Source organism: Sciurus carolinensis, chromosome 4, assembly GCF_902686445.1.
Source record: "Sciurus carolinensis chromosome 4, mSciCar1.2, whole genome shotgun sequence".
Lineage (NCBI taxonomy): Eukaryota > Metazoa > Chordata > Mammalia > Rodentia > Sciuridae > Sciurus > Sciurus carolinensis.
Window position 1 is genome coordinate 20133004 of NC_062216.1, and position 21116 is coordinate 20154119.

At 36.2% G+C, this 21116-nt stretch overlaps 1 protein-coding gene across 1 annotated transcript; it reads left to right on the plus strand.

Moving 5' to 3' along the window:
• Positions 1-15937: 15937 nt before the first annotated feature.
• On the plus strand, positions 15938-16432 carry LOC124981918 (mediator of RNA polymerase II transcription subunit 28-like). The gene has a single exon (XM_047547961.1). The coding sequence runs from the start codon at positions 15938-15940 to the stop codon at positions 16430-16432; it is 495 nt and encodes a 164-aa protein (XP_047403917.1).
• The last annotated feature ends 4684 nt before the right edge of the window (positions 16433-21116 follow it).

The following is a 21116-nucleotide window of genomic DNA, read 5'->3' on the forward strand; positions in this document are numbered from 1 at the left end:
CACAATCTTTTCAATGACACAATATCAGAAAACTTCCCAAATATAAAGAATGAAATGGAAAAGCAACTACAAGAGGCTTAAAGAATCCCAAATATACAAAATTACAGCAGATTCACACAAGGCTCATTACAATGAGAATAACTAACGTACAGAATAAGGATAGAATTTTAAAGACTTCAAGAGAAAAAAAAAAAAACAAGTTACGTGTAGGGGAGACCAATTCGGATCTCACTGATTTCTCAACTTAAACCCTCAACACCAGGAGGTCCTGGAGTAACATATATCAAACTCTGAAAGAAAATGAATGCCAACTGAGGATTTTATATCCAGCAAAACTAATCTTCAGATGTGAAGATAAGCAAAAACCTTCCATAAAATTTAAAAGAATTCACAACTGGAAAACCTGCACTACACTACAGAACTATCTTAACAAAATATTCCATAAGGAGGAAATGGAAAAAAAAAAGAAAATAAAAACCAGCAAAGGGAGGAACTACACTAAAGTAACAGTCAATAAAAGGAGGGTCTAAATCAAGTTAAAAACCAAAAATAAGCCAAAATGACTAGGATACAAATCATATTTCATTAATAACCCTGAAACGTAATGGCCTAAACTCATTAATTAATATATACACTGGCAGATTGGATTTTTAAAAAGACCCAACAATATGCTGTCTTCAAGAGACTCACTTCCTAGGAAAAAAACATCCAAAAACTGAAGGTGAAAGGTGGGTAAAAAATAGGACTGGGCATACAACTCAATTGGTAGAGGACTTGCCTAGCATGCACAAGGCCCTGGGTTCAATCCCCAGCAATACAAAAAAATAAAGAAAAAACAATCACTCACATGGACTGTGAAAACAAGCAGAGGTTTCCATCCTCAGATAAAGTGGACTTAAGTCAAAGTTAGTCAGAAGGGAAAAAGGAGGACATTTCATACTGCTTAAGGAAATCATACACCAAAAAGACATAAAAATTGCAAATATATATACCCCAAACAATGGAGCATCTATGTAATCAAAAAAACTCTTCTCAATTTCAAAAATCAAACAGACCACAATATAATAATACTGGGTGACTTTAACACACCTCTCTCACCACTGGATAGATCTTCCAAACAAAAACTAAAAAAGAATCTATAGAACTAAATAATATAATCAATAAATTATACTTACTGGACCTATATAGAATATTTCATTCATCATTGAGCAAATACACTTTCTTCTAAGCAGAACATGGATTCATCTCTAAAATAGACCATATTTCAGGCTACAGAGCAACTTTTAGCAAATACAAAAAAAAAAAAAAAGAAATAGAAATACTACCATGCATTCTGTCAGACCACAAAGGAATGAAACTAGAAATCAATCATAAAATAAAAAATAAAAACTATCCCTACACCTGCAGACTAAATAGCATGCTATTGAATGACAAATGGATAGCAGAAGAAATCAGGGAGGAAATTAAAAAATACTTAGAGGTAAATGAGAACACCAATACAACATATTAAGATCTCTGGGACACTATGAAAGCAGTACTAAAAGGAAACTTCATTGTGTTGAGCTTATTTATTAAAAGGATAAAAAGCCAACAAATAAAAGACCTAACATTACATCTCAAAGCCTTAGGAAAAGAAGAACAAATCAGCACCAAAAGCAGTAGAAGACAGGAAATAATTAAAATCAGAACTGAAATCAATGAAATTGAAACCAAAGAAACAATTCAAAAAATTAACAAAAAGGAAAAGTTGGTTCTTTGAAAAAATAAATAAAATTGAGACACCCTTTGCTACACTAAAAAAGAGAGAAAACTCAAATTGCTAAAATTCATGATGAAAAAGGAACTACTGAAATACAGAAGATAATTAGAAATTATTTTAAAAATTTATACTCAGATAAAATAGAAAATCTCAAAGACACTAACAAATTTCTAGAGACATATGATCTACCCAAACTAATGCAGGAGGATATACACAAATTAAACAGATCGATTTCAAGCAATGAAATAGCACATGATATCAAAAGTCTACCTACCAAGAAAAGTCCAGGGTCAGACAGATTCACAAACAAGTTCTACAAGACCTTCAAAGAAGAACTAACACCAATACTCCTCAAAGTATTGCATGAAATAGAAAAGGAGGGAACCCTTCCAAACTCATTCTATGAGGCTAGTATCACCCTGATACCAAACCCAGACAAAGACACATCAAGGATAGAAAACTTCAGACCAATGTCCCTGATGAACGTAGATGCAAAAATTCTTAATAAAATTCTGACAAATTGTATACAAAAATATATTAAAAAGATAGTGCACCATAATCAAGTGGGGTTCATCCCTGGAACACAAGTTTGGTTCAACATATGGAAATCAATAGATGTAATTCATCACATCAATAGACTTAAAGATAAGAATCATATGATCATCTCAATAGATGCAGAAAAAGCATTTGACAAAATACAGCACCTCTTCATATTATAAATACTAGAAAAACTAAAGAGAGTAGGAACATAACTCCATATTACAAAATTATCTATGCTAAACCAAAGGCCAATATCATTCTAAATGGAGAAAAATTGAAAGTATTCCCTCAAAAAACTGGAACAAAACAGGGATGCCCTCTTTTACCACTTCTATTCAACATCATCCTGAAAACTCTAACCAGAACAATCAGACAGATGAAAGAAATTAAAGGGATAAAGAAAGAGAAGAACTCAAACCATCATTATTTGCCAACCATGATTCTATATTTAGAAGATCCAAAAAATTTCACCAGAAAACTTCTAGAACTAATAAATGAATTCAGCAAAGTAGCAGGATATAAAATCCATATCCATAAATCAAATGCATTTCTATTCATAAATGTTGAATCCACAGCAAGAGAAATTAGAAAAACTACCCCATTCACAATAACCTCAACAAAAATAAAATACTTGGGAATCAATTTAACAAAAGAGGTTAAAGACCTCTACAATGAAAGCTACAAAACACTAAGGAAAGAAATTGAAGAAGACCTTAGAAGATGGAAAGATCTCTTGGATAGGCAGAGTTAATATTATCAAAATGGTCATACTACCAAAAGTATGATACAGATTCAATAAAATTCCCATTAAAACTCCAATGATATTCTTCATAGAACTAGAAAAAGCAATCATGAAATTCATTTGGAAAAATAAGAGACCTAGAATAGCCAAGGCAATCCTTAGTAAGAAAAGTGAAGAAGGAGGCATCACAATACCAGACATTAAACTATACTACAGAGCAATAGTAACAAAAATGGCATGGTGTCGGCACCAAAATAGACATGAAGACCCATGGTACAGAATAGAAGACACAGAGACAAGCCCACATAATATGATTAATGCATACTAGACAAAAGTGCCAAAAACATACATTGGAGAAATGATAGCTTATTCAACAAATGGTGCTGGGAAAACTGTAAATTCATATTTGGATTAGAATCTGACTTGGATGAGACTTCCTTAACAAGACTCCTAAAGTGCAAGAAGTAAAATTAAGAATCTATAAATGGGATAGATTCAAATTAAAAAGATTATAATCTTTTATTGTTTTGATTGTTTTATTATTGAAAACAATCAATAATGTGGAGAGAGAGCCTAAAGAATGGAAGAAAATCTTTATCACACACACCTCAGATAGAGCACTAATCTCCAGGATACATAAAGAACACAAAAACTTAACATCAAAAAAACACAAATAACCCAATTAATAAATGGGCAAAGGAACTTTCACAAAAGAAGAAATACAATTGATCGACAAACATGAAAAACTGCTCATCATCTCTAGCAATTAGAGAAATGCAAATCAAAACTACTCTAAGATTTCATCTCACTCCAGTCAGAATGGCAACTATCAAGAATATTGGCAACAATAAGTGTTGACAAGGATGTTGGAGAAAAGATAACACTCATACGTTTCTGGTGGGACTGCAAATTGGTGCAACCACTCAGGAAAGAAGCATGGAGATTCCTAAGAAAACTTGGAATGGAAACACCATTTGACCCAGGATCCCAAATATATAAAATTACAACAGACCCACACCAAAGCACATTTTAATGAAAATGCCAAATGCAGAAAAAAATAGAATTTTAAAGACTGGGAGAGAAAAATATCAGATTATGGTTAGAGGGAAACCAATTCAGATCTCAGTTGACTTTTCAACCCAGACTCTTAAAGCCATGTGGTCTTGGAATAATATATACCAAGCTCTGGAAAAAAAAAAAAAAAAAAAACAGGATGCCAACCAAAAGTTTTATATCCAGCAAAACTAAACTTCAGATTTGAAGATGAAATAAAAACCTTCCACGATAAACAAAAGTTAAAAGAATTCACAACTAGAAAGCCTGCACTATAGAATATTCTCAGTAAAATATTCTTTCAAGATGAAATGAAAAATAAAATGAAAACCAGCAAAGGGAGAAACTACACTAAAGGAATAGTCAATCAAAGGAGAAAATAATTAAAATTAAAAACCAGCAATAAACAAAATGACTGGAAATGCAAATCATATCTCAATAATAATTTTGAAGGTAAATGTCCTGAACCTATCAATCGAAAGACATAGACTGGCAGATTGTATTTAAAAACAAGGCCCAACAATATGCTGTCTCTAAGAGGCTCACCTCATAGGTAAACACATCCACAGACTGAAAGTTAAAGGATGGAAAAAATATCACTCAAATGGATCTTATAAACAAGTAGGGGTTTCTATCCTCATATCAGATAAAGTGGACTTCAAACCAAAGTTAATCAGAAGGGACAAAGAAGAACATTTCATGCTGCTTAAAGGAATTATACAACAAGATATAACAAAATGTAAATATTTACGCTCTGTTTGAGAATCTATGTACATCAAACAAACCCTTCTCAATTTTAAGAATCAAATAAACCACAACACAATAGTTCTTGGTGACTTACATGCCTTTCTTACCACTGGATAGATCCTCCAAACAAAAACTAAACAAAGAAACTATAAAACTAAAAATAACACAATCAATAATTTAGACTTAACAGACATAGGTAGGTAGAGTATTGCATCATCACTGATCAAATACACTTCTCAGCAGTACATGGATCCTTCTCTAAAATAAACCATATTTTATAACATAAAGCAACACTTAGCAAATACAAAAGATAGATGTAATATCTTGCATTCTATCAGATCATAATAAAATAAAATTAGAAATCAACAATAAAATAAAAAATAGAAACTGCTCTAACACCTGGAGACTACATAACACACTAGTTAATGACTAATGGATAGCAGAAAAAATCAGGGGTGAAATAGAAAACACTTAAAAGTAAATAAGAATAGCAACACAACATATCAAAATCTCTGGGATACTTTAAAGGCAGTTCTAAGAGGAAAGTTCATTGACTGAGCTCATTCATTAATAGAATAGAAAGTAGCCAAATAAATAACCTAACATTACATCTCAAAACCCTAGGCAACGAATATGAAAAACTGTTCAACATCTCTAGAAATTAGAGAAATGCAAATTAAAACTACACTGAGATTTCATCTCGCTCCTGACAGAATGGCAATTATCAAGAATATAAGCAATAATAAGTGTTAGCGAGGATGTGGGGGAAAAGGCATTATCATACATTTCTGGTTGGACTACAAATTGGTGCAACACTCTGGAAAGCCACATGAAGAGTCCTCAGAAAACTTGGAATGGAACCACCATTTGACCCAGTTATTCCACTCCCTTGGTATATACCAAAGGACTTAAAATCAGCATACTACCGTGACATAGTCACTTCAGTGTTGATAGTAACAAGTCACAATAGCTAAGCTATGGAACCAACCTAGGTGTCCTTCAACATATGAATGGATAAAAAAAATGTAGTATATATGTTCAATGGAATATTACTCAGTCATAAAGAAGAATTACATTGAAATTTGCCATTAAATTGGTAGGTCTGGAGACTATAACACTAAGTGAAATAAGCCAGTCCCAAAAAAAGAAAGACCAAATGTTCTCTCTGATATGCAGATGCTAACACACAATAAGCAGGGGGAGAGAAGAATAGAAGTTCAGTGGCATAGACAAATGGGAATGAAGGGAAAGAAGGGGTGATGGGAATAGGAAAGACAGTAGAATGAATCAGACATAATTTTCCTATGTTCACATATGAATACACAACCAGTGTAACTCTCCATCAAGTACCACCACAAGAATGGGATCCTAATTAGAGTAAGTTATACTCCCTGTATGTATAATGTGTCAAAATATGTTCCACTGTTATGTATACCTAAAAAGAACAAATAATAAAAACATAAATAAATGGCATGTTACATAGGTGAGCGGATTCTAGAAGAAGGTTGGGCTACAGCTCTCTGGGAGTTATTGGAATACAGAGTGTATTCAAAGCCATGAAATTGCCTAGCTAGGGTGTGTAAATGGAAAAGCCCACCAGGTGGCTCAAAATTTCAAGATCAAATGGAGAAGTCAAAAGAGACAGGGCATGAGAGAATATCCAGTAGGAGAAAACTGAGAAGAGTTGATGTCCTGGAGATTAAAAAAAAAAAAAAAACAGAGCTTCGAGAAGAAGGGAGCAGTAGACTGTGTCAAATGCTGCTGACAAGTCAGTATCAGAGAACAATGATTGGATTTGGTGACTTCACTGGCCAGGCTATCAAGTTCAGTCTTAGTGGCTAGTGGGAACATAAGTCTGATGAGACACAGCGGATTGAGTAGAAAATAGGTAATGACGAAATGGAGATAGTTACTACAGAAAACAGTCTTGCAGTGAAGAGGAAAGGTTATTTTTTTTTAATTATTTACTTATGTTTTTAATTTTTTACAGACTGCATTTTGATTCATTGTACACAAATGGGGTACATCATTTAGTTTCTATGGTTGTGCACGATGTAGATTCGTACCATTCATGCAATCATACATGTACAGAGGTTAATGATGTCTGTCTCATTCCATCATCCCCCCCCCCCCATTTCCTTCTACATAATCTAAAGGTCAGAGGAAAGTTTTAAGGACAATAGCTGAAAGCAAAGGAAGGCTAAGACAGGATTCTTTCAAAGGGTGGATGACATGAGCATGACTATACACGGGTAGGAACAACTCAGTAAAAAAGGAAGAAAGCAATGATGCAGGACAGAGAAAGGATAAACACCAGAGGAAGATCTTTGTGAAGGCAAGAGTAGTTGGGACTCGGAACATAAATGCAAGGGGTAGTCTTGATAAACACAGATCGTTTGTCCTTGGTAGGACAGAGCACAGTTTCAGGTACAGGAAGAATGGTGGGGTTCCTGATAAGAACATGAAAAAGTTGCAGATGTTCTGAATAAAAAAGGAAATAAAAGAGCAAAATACACTTAACGGAATGATAAGCAAATGCATCATTAAGGGATTGACTATTCTTCTTCACTATTTCTCATTTGATCTACACCTTTAATCCTCATTCCTATGTCTTTAATTTTCCAGCTGAAAATATACTGGAAATGTCTAGTCTTCTTTTCAGACCAAATTATATCGCTATTAAAAATAAAACAGATGAAATAAACAATTTATTTACTGTCATCATTCCGCTGAAGACTTCCCTTCCAATGAAGACAGAATCCACCCTCAATTGAAGATTAAAAAATAGAAAATAAAAAACAGAAAGTTACCTTAAAGCAATTAACATTCACCTGTGCTAATGAAAGAGGAAGTAACCAGATGAACTCTGGTGTTTCATAAATTAACAAACATATGGGGCTATAATAGGAAAGCCAGCTCTTAAAGCACCAGAGCAACGGAGAGATTATGAAGGGCATATTATGTAGAAGAAAATAAGTGAGCCAGAAAGCCTGAGGGTGACAGTTTTCTTGTAGAAACTGGAAAATTATTAAATTTCCAACCACTAAACTTAATGAACTTTTTCTCCATGTAACTGATAATTTGTGTGTTGAGAAAAACATAAAGATATTTAAATGTTAAGAAAACATTTTCATATCCACTTATTCCATCATTTCATCATTACTTTAAAGAATTTGGGTGAGTTATTACAGTATGCCAACATATAAGACTAGGCCCTATGAAAGCATAAAACACTAGGTTTTCTGCTCACAAATGCTTAGTATATAAAACAACCATGATGCTATACAGAGGAAAGAGGAGCCAAGAAAAGAAAACATCCATACATGCCTTTGAGGGAAGTCATTTTTAATGCTCTGTTCACAGCAAGCTAAAAATATATTATTTTCACATGTACTTCATAAACTTAAAGCAAACTCCATGAAGTGTGCCCTTATTGCCAACTCCACGCATTCTTATATGGATAACCATTGTGACTACACAGTTGTTGCAACATCAAAGATATTTTTTTATTTTTAATAAAATTTAAAAACAAAAAGTGTCCAGTGATCACTGTCACCTCCCTTATTTAGCCACTTAACCAGGCTCTTATTGTTTATTTTATTTCAATTTTTAAGAATTAAATCTCTACCATTAAGATGATTTTTCTAATGATAGTTTGTTATGCAAAAGCCAAAGAGCCAAGATTACATTCTGTTATGAGACAATTTAGATTACAAAGTTGATGAGAAATACCTCTAATTCACAATAGGTAGACTTAATCATAATTTGTTTATTTGTTGCCAAGTAGTCTGCTATAATAAAAGTGTGTACCTGCAAAATTTTCATAGTAATGCTTTTTAGATAATGAAAATGATCAAACCCACATGATGATCCTTTAGAGAGAAAAATTACATTTTATAGTTTATTATTTTTGACATTTTAAAAAATGTCAGAAAATAACTCAGAAGGAAAAAAAATTGTCCTGTACATTTCTGCTAAATCACCATAAACTCTGAATATAGTCAATGTGCCCAGCTCTCCTTTTAAATAGATGCATTACACTTCCCTTCAATAAATCTTAGTGAACTGCAACCAGATTTAACTAGATGAAGTTGTTCTGTCAGATCTTAATAAGTGGGATTATAACAGAAAAATCTATGCATTTTATGATTTATGACCTCATGCTTAGTATTTAAAAGAAAGGAAAGAAATTAGGTTGGAGTGTTTCAAAAGGCTAATACTTTGTGCCATGGTCACATCATAACTGAAAAGAGATTTCCTTTATTTAGAGGTTATTTAGCTCAAGACAAAGAAAATAAAAAGCAGCTATGAAAAGTTTAGCTTGAGTTTAGGCCATATGGAGGTGTGTTCACTATTTAAAATGAGTCCTTGTTCCCTTCCTGCAAGTGACATTGGCAGAGGAGAGGTATTAAGTGCAATCCATGAAGAGGCTCTTCCTGAGGATTTGGGGAATCCTTTGTTGCTCAGCAATTAATCATTCCAGAAAGCAGTTTGAGGTGCTGGTCTCTCATCTTATTCCATATGTATGAACTTGAAGGGAAAAAAAACAGAACTAATTGAAAACTCTTAAAAGTCTTTTTAATAGTCAAACTGCCTTTTCTCTCTCTCCTCTCCAGCACAAGTTGAAGATTTAAAAGGATGACCACAGCTGCTTCATTTAGGATCCTAAGCAAATTTAGAGGAACAACCAAGGCTCTCAAGTCCATCTTGCCCATTTGAAAATAGCCATTATACCATGTCAAAATGCAGTCAACTTCCTAAGAAATGCCGAAACTCACCAAGAAGAGGTAACAGAGCTTGAAACAATTCCTATGAAGCATTAGAATATTCTTTAAAATGCCAAAATGGCAGTTTCCTTCTGAATTAGAAAATTGAAATCATGGCAGGGAGGTGCCAGTGATTCAGTGAAGGTAGAAACCAATTAGGTTATAACTTTACCCTTTACTCAGTTTTCTGAACATGAAATTCTGTATTGAACTGCAAGGAAATGCTAGCAAAAGGCGAACACTTGACTATCAATAGTATGTAAGGAGTTATTCCTTGCCATTGAAATTATGCCCAAATCATCATGATGTACTTTATGAAAAAACTGGTCTCTCCCCATAAAAAGATTTGGATTCTTAAAGTCTCTTGAAGGGAGGTTAATAACTGTTTTACCTATTGCATTTAACATCACTTTTCTGTACACCATTCACAGTGACACTTCCGTATTATAAAAGAATAACATGCCTTTGTTCAAAATGTATAATACTTCCAGCTCCAGAGAGGCCTTGTTAAGGGCACATTTCTCAGAGGTGGTCAGCAGGTAGCCTGACCACAGTGAGACCTGAGTGTTCTGCTATCTGGATGCTTCTACCAGAATACTTCTACCACTATTTCTCAATAACATGGTGTTAGAGGAGTTTATTTAGGAAATAGAATGAAAGGATCCATACAAAATGAATGGAGCAATTAGTCTGTAAAGTAACAACAATATACAGTGTGGACTATATCAAACTTAAGTGCACATGCAGGAGCAAGATGTGGGATTCTAATTCATCAGATGATGAGCTCTTTGAGGTCATAGACTCTCAATTCATCACTGGCTCTTCACATGAAGCACAATGTTTAGTACCTACATGCTTAATAATATAATGGAACATGTGACTAAATATCTGATCCTTGGCAACTGGAGAAAAACTTGGGTTAGGTATAGTCAAATGCAGGATTTTCTTCTAGGCTAATCTAGGGTCCTCCACTTTGATTCTGATTATTCTACTTTGGGTGGCCTATCCTATTATTTTTCAAAGGCAATCTGTGTTTATTAGACTTTCTGTAGCTGCCTGATTTTAATAGTACAAACAATAAAATCCTCATAAACTGATATCTAAGGAACTTCAGTCTTTATTCATGAGGATTTATTTGCTCATTAACCCAGGCAAGAATTCCCCATTGAGCTTTGTGGTCCCACACTTTTTCCCCTTTTCCTTTCTCGTGATTTGCTCCCTTATTTTGAATAAGAAGATTTTGTCTTGCTTGTTTTGTTTCTGAAAAGAGACTTCAGGGTTGGAGTTTAAGCTAAAAATCAATCCCAACCCTGGGCAGAAACAAAGATATTGTAAAACTTCCTGAGGAACGCTGTGAAAGCTATTCCCTAGATGACATTATTAAAAACAAGAAACACATCAACTGATTTATAAAGAAGCTTCTTTTCTTGCTAATTGCCTGCTGCCTTAATTTAACCACTAGCAGAGAATTTCTCTTTCTAGTGTTTCAAAACTAGAGTTATAACCATCTAATAAACTGAAAAATAATTACCTAGTATTCTCTAGACTCTGCCTCCTCCCACCAATTAAAACAAAAGCCATAAAATTTAAAATCTACCTCTGACAATCATCCAAATATCCACTTTCAAAATTTGAGGAAAAAAAATAATTTTGGGGGGAAGAAAAAGGATAGGATGTGCTTCGCCCGTAAGGAAGTTCTTTGCAATTGTGACATAGCTCAGCCATAACTGGCTTTCTATCTTCATCAGGCTGTGATGCCTCAAACAGCTATTTCCTCAGAAACAAACACAAAATTGCACCAATTTGCTACAGGCACATTGAACATTTACAAATGTTACCTACCATTTCTTTTCTTCTCACTTCAGGTCTTCTTGTCATGCTCCTCTGAGATTTAATCACATTCACAGCAAAAACTTTATGTTCCTCTCCCACCTCCTTGGAGCTATAATTTTAGTTTCTTTGTTATCTACAGAGTTTATCTTTGCTAGCCCATCAAATTTAGTCAAAATGATTTCTTTTTGCTCTTTAGGAAGTTATACTTTTCCTTTGTAATCGTGCCTTGGTGGAAAGTTTAAATTATTCTACCATGCTCCTGAATCAGATCTTATTTCTTTTTCTTTCAGACCACTGATTTCTTGTGGAATCATATTTGTAATCCATGTATTCTAATTGATACAGTATTGTTGATGATTGGATTGGGTTGGAGGCCTCTTTACAACTTTTTTTTTTTTTTCAAATATGGGATCTTTGAGCTTCTAGCAGATTTCTGGGATGTAGGGTGGAAAAATCTAAGTACAGTAATATCCTCTTTCACAGGGCTCAACATAATCATAACCATGTGTCATGGTTTAGATATGAGGTATCCTCCAAAAGTTCATGTATGAGATAATGCAAGAAAGATTAGAGGTGGAATGATTGGATTATGAGAACCTTAGCCTAATCAGCACACTAATCCTCTGTTGGAGAGTAACTAGGTGGTAACTGTGGGTAGGTAGGGTGTGGCTGGAGGAGGTAGGTCAGTGGAGGCATGATTTTGGGGTATATACATGGTGAGGGGAGTCTCTTTCTCTCTCTCTCTCTCTCTCTCTCTCTCTCTCTCTCTCTCTCTCTCTCTCTCTCTGTTTTTTTTGGACCATTTCTGAGCCACTTTCCTCAGCCACTCTCTTCTGCCATGAAGTTCTGTCTTACCTCAGGTCCCAAAGAATGAAGTCAGTCATCTCTGAACTGAGACCTCTGAAACTGTGAACCCCAAAATAAGCTCTTCCTCCTCTAATTATTCTTGTCAGATCTTTTGGTCACAGCAGTGAAAAAAGCTGGCTAAAAACATTGCCTTTTCATGCACCCTAAATGTGCCCTTTACAAAATTATGTCTATTTACCACTATGATCCTACAGGACTACTTTTATTTACATATTATAGGAAGGAACACAGAGGATAGGAAAATTTAAGTCACTTGTCCAATGCATCAGCTAATCAAATCATGGACTGTTTTATTAGAAAGTCCATTTCATCACCATATCACCCTGCCTGCCTAATAGCCCACAGACACTCCCTGGTCATCTTTCCCTACCCTATAACATCAGTTACATTCTCAACGCTGAAAGCACAGTGAAGTCTGTATGTTAGATCAGTAGTCTCAAACCTGAGTATATAAGAATTTCCTGAAGGGAAAATTTAAAATGCAGACTCTTGAGCCCTTTTTCCCACATATTCTGATTGAGCATTTCCTAGTAGGGCTTATGCATCTGCCTTTAATGAGCAAATCATGTGATTATAATACAAGTGGTCTGAGGATCATACTTTTGAAGAAAATCGACCCAATTTCCATTTATATCTCACTAGAACTCAAATAAACTTGCTTAAAACATTAAAACACCTTCACTGTTACATTAATTTAAGCCATAGATTTTGGATTTGGATGTTTTTCTTTTGTTGGTTAGTTGGTTTGGGGGCTTTTGTTTAATTTTGGTTTTGATGGACAACACATATTATTTATTAATGAAACTTTAATGACCTTATAATATGGATTGAAATCAAAATATTTCTGCAATAAATTATATAATCTATTATGTAGATCTACAGGATTCAATATCCTTTTTTCCACCAATTTCTTTATCCATTTTTCCAACGCTCTTGCTTGGATTCCTTCATTTGGTGTCATTTAATTAGTGGGGCCAATCGATGACAATACCTACCCTTGAATTTTTTGAGGCTCTGTGAGGTGTTGTGAGAATGGAAAACCTGATAGATCCCCACCCAGAAACACCAATTTGATCTGGTGGGAGTTAGAGGAAAACACATACGTTTATATAATATTAAGGAAAATGACAGAAGTTCCTACTCATGTGAAAACTACAAATTGATGTCTACTTGTAGTTAAACACCATTTGCAATCATAAGAACAGGATTTTTGCTAAGCTTAGTAATCATTTGGGGCTCTCGTTCTTTTCATAATTTAACTAAATTGGTATTAAGTAACCAATCTCATGTCCTGGAAGGTCCAGAAACCTCCTCTCTATGATTTCTGCACACTTAACCTTATTTCCTCCAGTTCTAGTTCAGAAGTGAAGCTCTGTCCCAGTCCTTTAGTCATAAACTACCCAATCACATGACATTGGGAGTGTGGTAAATTTACTGAGGATTATAGGGATTATGGGGGAAAATTAGGCAACACATTCTGAAGTGTCCTGCCAGGTTAGTGGTTGTAGTCATCCTCTCTGCTAATGCTTGGTTATATTCCAAAGCCTGCCCTCCCTCTCCACCACCCTCCCCATAGCCCACAACCCCCTGGGAAGGATAATACTATTTATTCTCAGGAGTGACTTCTTAACTATGCAGGCTCAACCTCCCTGAAATTCTATGAATAAAATTTCCTCTGTTCCAGTTACATCAGTAAAGTTATCCAATAAATTGCCAAATGCTAAAGTATCTAAAGTTTTGAGTATAAATTCAGATATCATTGTTCAGTAAATATTGTTTATACATCTACAGTTCTAATTAAAACAAGAAGCAATAGCAACTAAATGATTTATTATTCATACTTCCTTGTATAACCTAGTTCTATTTTAATATATGTCTATATGGCCTCTCAGCACCAAAAATTGATGACATGTTTGTCCTCTAACAGTTGTGCAATTACTCGAAGAGGGGACCCTGAGAACACTTGTAGTAGATTAACATTTAATTTATATTCTTAACTCATAGACTTGTTTTTATTACATATACAGAAAATCTACCACATCAGAGTGGAGAAGAGGGTTGCTTAGAGGAGCGTCCTCTCCCCAAAACTAAACTAGGAGAATGACAGCAAGACAGTCTGAAACAGAAAGTCTGAGAACACAGACTCTGGCAATTAAGGATAAGCAAGTCCGATGCCTCCTTGTATTGCACTGTACTACCGCTTTGGAACTTAACATAGTTTTTGATATCTAATGGGGCTCCATAAATAAAATGAGCTAAGAATACGAATGGATCTTATTACTATGAATCAACAAAGTGTTGAGTTTATAGTTAACATTTTTATAAAGCAATTAAGTGGATAATTAATTATTATTAATTACAATTATAATTACTTGAGAAAAATAAAGCAGTTCTTATACTTAAAAAGGTAAGTGCTCACTGGTTTGGAAAACAGCTATCTTGAATTGTGCCACCTTTTAAGAATTCTGAACAGTGCTGATAAAGGATATACATAAGAGAAATAAACACAGTTCAGAGCAACCACTGATGGATCAATTAGTGCATTATCAACAGGCACAAAACAGGAACCATGTCACCCCTGTTGCTGCACCCCTCTCACCCCTGCTACTTATTTACTTAATATGAATTTCATCCACATACAATACCATGACCTATCAAAACAAAAAGTATTCAGGCTGTCTCTCACTCTGGAGATGGCCCACATTCTCCCCTGAATGTGCATCCTTACTTTACCCCAAAAGCTTCTCCCTCTTAAGATGGCCTGCATTCTCCCTTGAATGTATCTCTGCTTTCCTAAATAAATGTGTCTCTTGGGGAGAGTGGGACTTGTTCATTTGATAAAATAATCATTTTTTTTTCATTTGCTGTTTATTTTCAAAGTCAATCTTTTCTTCGTTTCATGAAATTTTGAATAGACTTAGGGATGCTGATACGGAACGATGGTTGCCAGGCAAATCAGCAAACCACTCATATAAAAATTCAGGTGCATTTTCTGACATCCTGACAAGCAAAATTGACTTGTGGATTGGCACATGCTAGTAACAGAAGCACTGGAGGGAGCAACTGATGTGACAGGAACTTGACTAAGGCTAGTCTGGGAATGCTTCAGGTGGGGAAGAAAGTTAATATGGATGAGAAAAGAGACCATTTCAGTCAATTGTGTGTGATGTGTGCAAAATGAGACATAGATAAAAAAAAGTTTCTTTGTACAAGATGAGAGAGCATCTAAGACAAGAAGATAAATATAAGCCAAGTCTAGCAGCCTACAACCCAGAGTTTTAATTTAATTTAACCTACAATCATCAGCTATTATAAGCAAAAAAACAATCATTTTAATAGAGGTTTATAGTTAAAAGACTCTCTCTCATATCCTTAAATGATGCAGACCTCTCCAGCATTTCATTAAGTGACTATTCACACTCTAACCTGTGTTAGGGTGATGAATTTCCTTCCTTACTAAGAAGGACAGTCCTATTTTAGAAAACTTGTAATTACTGGAATATTCTCACACTTGGTAATACCATTCATCACTTACAATTGGGACAGGCGGCACCACTCAGAAGATCAAGCTACATGATACCATTGACCCTTAGACTACTTATTAAATAAATAAATAGAAAGTCTCGAAACATGGCGGCTCCGCTGGGCGGTATGTTCTCGGGGCAGCCTCCGGGGCCGCCGCCCCTGCCGGGACTCCCAGGCCAGGCTTCCCTTCTCCACGCAGTGCCTGGCGCGCAGAGAACTTCTAGCAGCACCTTGGTGGACGAGTTGGAGTCGTCATTCGAGGCTTGCTTTGCTTCTCTCGTGAGTCAGGATTATGTCAATGGCACCCATCAGTGTATCCAGAAGTTTCTAGACATTGCAAGACAGACAGAATGCTTCTTTCTACAGAAAAGATTGCAGTTGTCTGTCCAGAAACTGGAGCAAGTTATCAAAGAGGACGTCTCAGAACTAAGGCATGAATTGCAGCAGAAAGATGCTCTGGTGCAGAAGCACTTGACAAAGCTAAGGCACTGGCAGCAGGTGCTGGAGGACATCAATGTGCAGCACAAAAAGCCAGCCGAAGTCCCTCAGGGCTCCTTGGCCTACCTGGAGCAGGCTTCTGCCAATATCCCTGGCCTCTGAAGCAGACCTGAGAGGGGTCTGACCTACAAGGTAGCGTCTTCAAGACCGTTTCACCAAACCTCTCTGTGTGGACGTGACATTTTAGAAGAATTCTTTGCCAGGGAATGAGTTGGTGTTAATTTTGTTTCCGCCTAAAAATTTCTCTGATTTTTGTGAACTGTTAATTTCTTGATTAGTTTATAAAATGCTTATGGCTTGGTGAACCAAGTGAGGTTTGGTTTTGTTTGTAGCAAAGTTTAGACTTACTTTGATGACACAGATTCTTTCTTGTTTTTTTGCTCTTTTTAAAATTTTTTATATGACTTTTATATAGTTTTTTTCCCAGTTGTTAATTTGTTATTATCTGAGGGGAGAAATTACAATACTCCAGAATCAGGGGAAAAGGAGTTTAGTTTTAATCCTTTAACAATTACTACCCATTCATGATAGTAGAGAAAAATATGTAAATTTGCTGTCTCAAGACTTTGAACTACCTCAAGAAGAGGAATCTAATGCAATGTTTGTAATGCTTCCATAGTAGTGCAGATATTTTGTAAATTTTTTTGTAAATGGGTCAGAAAAAGGGTTAAAATATGCCGTTAGTGTAGTAATATCACAGTAGGTCCTTAATTGCTGCCTTTTGTTTGGGTGAGTTTGTGTTGTGTGGTGTTGCCTGTTTGATGGGGAGCTGTACTAGGAGCATGATATGCTAGGTGCCTTGCAGTAATGAACCAGTGTGAGTAACAAAGCGGACCCAGTCTCTAGCAGGACAGCTGGGACACAGGTGAAGTACGAGGGTCAAAGCTTGGTCTGATTCTTTTTCTTTTGAATTTTGTGTTGTTTGCTTGTGTTTTTGTTTTACTCTTTGAAGAAAAGGCAGTTTACATGAAGGAAGATTCTTGCTCATGAATTTGATTGCCAGGGACTAGGGCCTTGGGGTGGAGGTGACCTGCAGAGTGATCCTCAGCTACTTCACCTCTATAGAGAGCACGTGTCTCCTCTGGGGAAGGTATTTGCCCTCTTGTTGGAGGAGGTTTTCTCTTCTCTGTTGTATGCTTTTCTTAGATTACATTCCTTCAGTCAGTACAGACACTCCACTGTCTTCTGAGTAGTCAGTAGGTCTGTGGCTCTTTTGTCCTCTCTGACGAGGAAGATCCTTCCCCACAAGCTTTGATATCCACTCTTGTTCCTGGTCTGGCCTAGGTGCCACCTGGTCGAGAAGCCTCCACTCCATTCCAAGGCACAGGACTTTCATTCTTCCACTGCCTTGTGGGTTAGTGTATGGTACTTGTTTCTGTGCCCCTTGCTGCATTGTATGCTCATGGGAAATAGGCGTTACTCCCCTTGAATATACACAACATGTATTTTACATGATGCTTTGTTCTCATTTTGTATATATATATGTGTGTATGTATATATATTACTCATTTTGTTTGTGTGCTATGAGGATGATATTTGTTTTGTGGACCTGTGACCTGTGTTGATCAGCCTGAGGCTAGCTTATCCCCTTGGTTGGAATGTATAGGTCAAAACTTAAAAGTTATTTTTTACCCATAAGGGTATAACCTGGTCATCTTATGCTAATTAGAAGCTCTGATTGGCAGCTTTAGGTTTCTTGATTAAAATCCTAAATAAACTTAAGTTTGAAGGAGTCTTTCAATGATAAAGGTGTTTTTGGTGAAAAGATAGGGAACTGTTCTACTTGGTGCTTAGTGAAAATGTTTTGAATTAGTGTGTATACAAGTTATTGTCATTTCTTTATATTAATTCAGAAGTTTTCTGTCAAATAAATAACAATTTTTCAAAATAAATAAATAAATAAATGAATAGAAAGTCTCACACGCGCTTGCTCTAGGTCATTAAATATTCTCACCATTTCATCTTCTTGGCTATGCTAAAATCTGAAAGTGTCTACTCTTTTTCCTTCCTTTCCTCACTTTCTACTCATTCCTCAAGATGCTAAAATCTGATTATGGATCTTTTTTTTTTTCTTACCATATTTAACCTGGAATTGTCCTAAAAATAAAGTTATTGGGACATATTAATTCTCTAACCAGCTGAAAAAACTAAATCCCCTCATTTTCTATCTTTTGCATGTATTATCCTTTTCCTTGAGTCTGTCTCCTTCACTAGCTTATTTTCGTTCTCCTCTTTCTCTCTAGATACTCCCTACAGTTTGTCTTTTTCTTCTTGCAGCCCCTTAAATACTGTATTTCTTGGGGCTCCATGCTTTACTCGTTTCTTTTTTGCACTCTTCTTCCTGGGCAACCTCATGGGTTCTCATGATTGTAACTGTCATTCTTAGTTGAATAAACTACAATTCTTTGTTATGCAAACAGAGCACTTTCCTAAGCTCTGTAAATCTGTTTATTGTGTATCTCCACCTCCCTGTTCCTAAGGGCTCTTCCAAATCAAGATGTCTAAAACTGAACTTTTGCTCTCTCCAAACCTGTTTCTTACCCAGAATTCACAACCATCATTGGTGGTAACACCATCAATGCAGAACAGAGGTCTGGGACCACCATCAATGCAGAACACGGGTCTGGGACCACCATCAATGCAGAACACGGGTCTGGGACCATCATCAATGAAGAACAGGGGTCTGGGACCACCATCAATGCAGAACAGGGGTCTGGGACCACCATCAATGCAGAACACGGGTCTGGGACCACCATCAATGCAGGACACGGGTCTGGGACCACCATCAATGCAGGACACGGGTCTGGGACCACCATCAATGCAGGACACGGGTCTGGGACCACCATAAATGCAGAACAGGGGTCTGGGACCACCATCAATGCAGAACAGGGGTCTGGGACCACCATCAATGCAGAACACGGGTCTGGGACCACCATCAATGCAGAACACAGGTCTGGGACCATCATCAGTACAGAACAGAGATCTGGAGTCCCCTTTCGGCCTTTGCGCTCCCTCTCCCCACATCCACCTTCCAGGAATGACCATCTAGTTGATGCCACCTGCTCCTCACACCTTCAACGGTTCTCTCCTCAGCACTTACAGCACCACATCCTACTTCCAAAGACTTCTTTATTCTTTGTCTAAACTCTTAACTGCTCTTCTAAGTCTCACAGAAAATCTTCCATATGACCATCAGGATGATTGTGCTGAAAGACCAATTAGACCATATCATTCCAACTGCCTAAAACTCTTCACTTATTTTTTTATTTAGCAAATTGCCTTTTTTTTTTTTTTTTTTAATTTCACAGATCTCATTTCACAATCTGGCTCCTGCTATGGTTCCTTCTTTTTCTCCTGTCAATCTGTTTTGCACTGTGCTCATTGAAAAGTTTAGAGAGAAAATAGAGGCCTGTCCATGAGGATCCCACTCCTTTCAAATGTGAAATATTCATATCCATCCTGCACTATCTCTTATCACTTATCTTCTCTTACCTAAGGTCTATTTTTCAGTCTAGAACAGCCCCCTGTTCTAGATCTTTTATATGGGTTTAACCTCTCCCTCATAACTAAGTCACCCAGATTTGCTGAGGATTCCATAAGCCTATCCTTGACTACTCATTTTCCTCCAGTTCTTACATTTCTTTTCTCCTTTCCTTTCTTGCCCTGTCAAGAGTCTTCAAAATGCAGCTGTTATTTCCATTTCCTTTTCTAATTATTATTTTAAGTGTACAAATTTATGGGGTACAGTGTGATAGTTTGACACATATATACAATGTGTGATGATCAAATCAGGATAGGTGACATTTCCATCCCCTTAAATATGTTTTTTTAAATTCTTGATTAACATAATAATTGTACACATCATGGGGTCCAGTGTTATAATTCAATACATGTACTCAATACGTGTGAATGAAGTCGTGGTAATTAATGTTTTCTTCTCCATGTCTGTATATCCTCTATTCCCATTTTCTCATCTCCTTCTCCTCCATCTACTCCCTTAAACTTGCAGCCCCATCATTTCACAAGTATATCACTTGCTGTCCCCAAACTTAAGAGAGATTTTCAGTCTTACTGAACTTCATATCAGTGCCTGACACCCCTGACTATTCCCTCCTTTTTGAAACACTCTTGGTTTTTAGTTTACACAACAAAAATCCCATGGTTTGTCTTCTATCATTCTGACTACTCTTTCTCCATCACCCTTGTAAACTTTTTTTCTGCTATCGGGCTATTAAATGTGAGAAATTCTTAAAATGTAGTTGGGCTTACAGTTTCAGAGGCTTCAGTCCATTTCATTTAGCCCCATCATTTTTGGTCTGTGGTGATGCAGTATATTATGGCCTGGCTGCATGGCAAAGGCAGCCAGGAAGCAAAGAGGGGAAGAGAAGGGGTCCCAATATCCCTTCAAGAGCACACCAGTTATAATCAGAAGACTTCCAAGTAGGTCCCTCCTCTTAAAGGTTGCACCACCTTCAAATAGTAGTCCACACTAGGGACCAATCCTTTAACAATGGCCCTTTAGAGAACACTTACCCAAACTCTGGCAGCATGGAATGAAGCCCTGTTTTCTTCTCACACCATAAAATTTTCTTAAAAAATCACACCTGCAATTATGCCACCCTCCCCCCAAAAAAAGCCTTTATGGAGAAGCAACTGGTTAAGCAAAATGTTGCATATCCAATATAGTGGAATATACTCAATATTAAAAAGAACAAAGTAGTAATACATACTACAACTCTTTTTAAGTTAGTGGCAACAAAAAAGCAATTATACAGAAGTGACCTCA

Excerpts from the sequence above, each read along its gene's own strand:
- LOC124981918 (XM_047547961.1), top strand. The coding sequence starts at position 15,938 with ATGGCGGCTCCGCTGGGCGGTATGTTCTCGGGGCAGCCTCCGGGGCCG.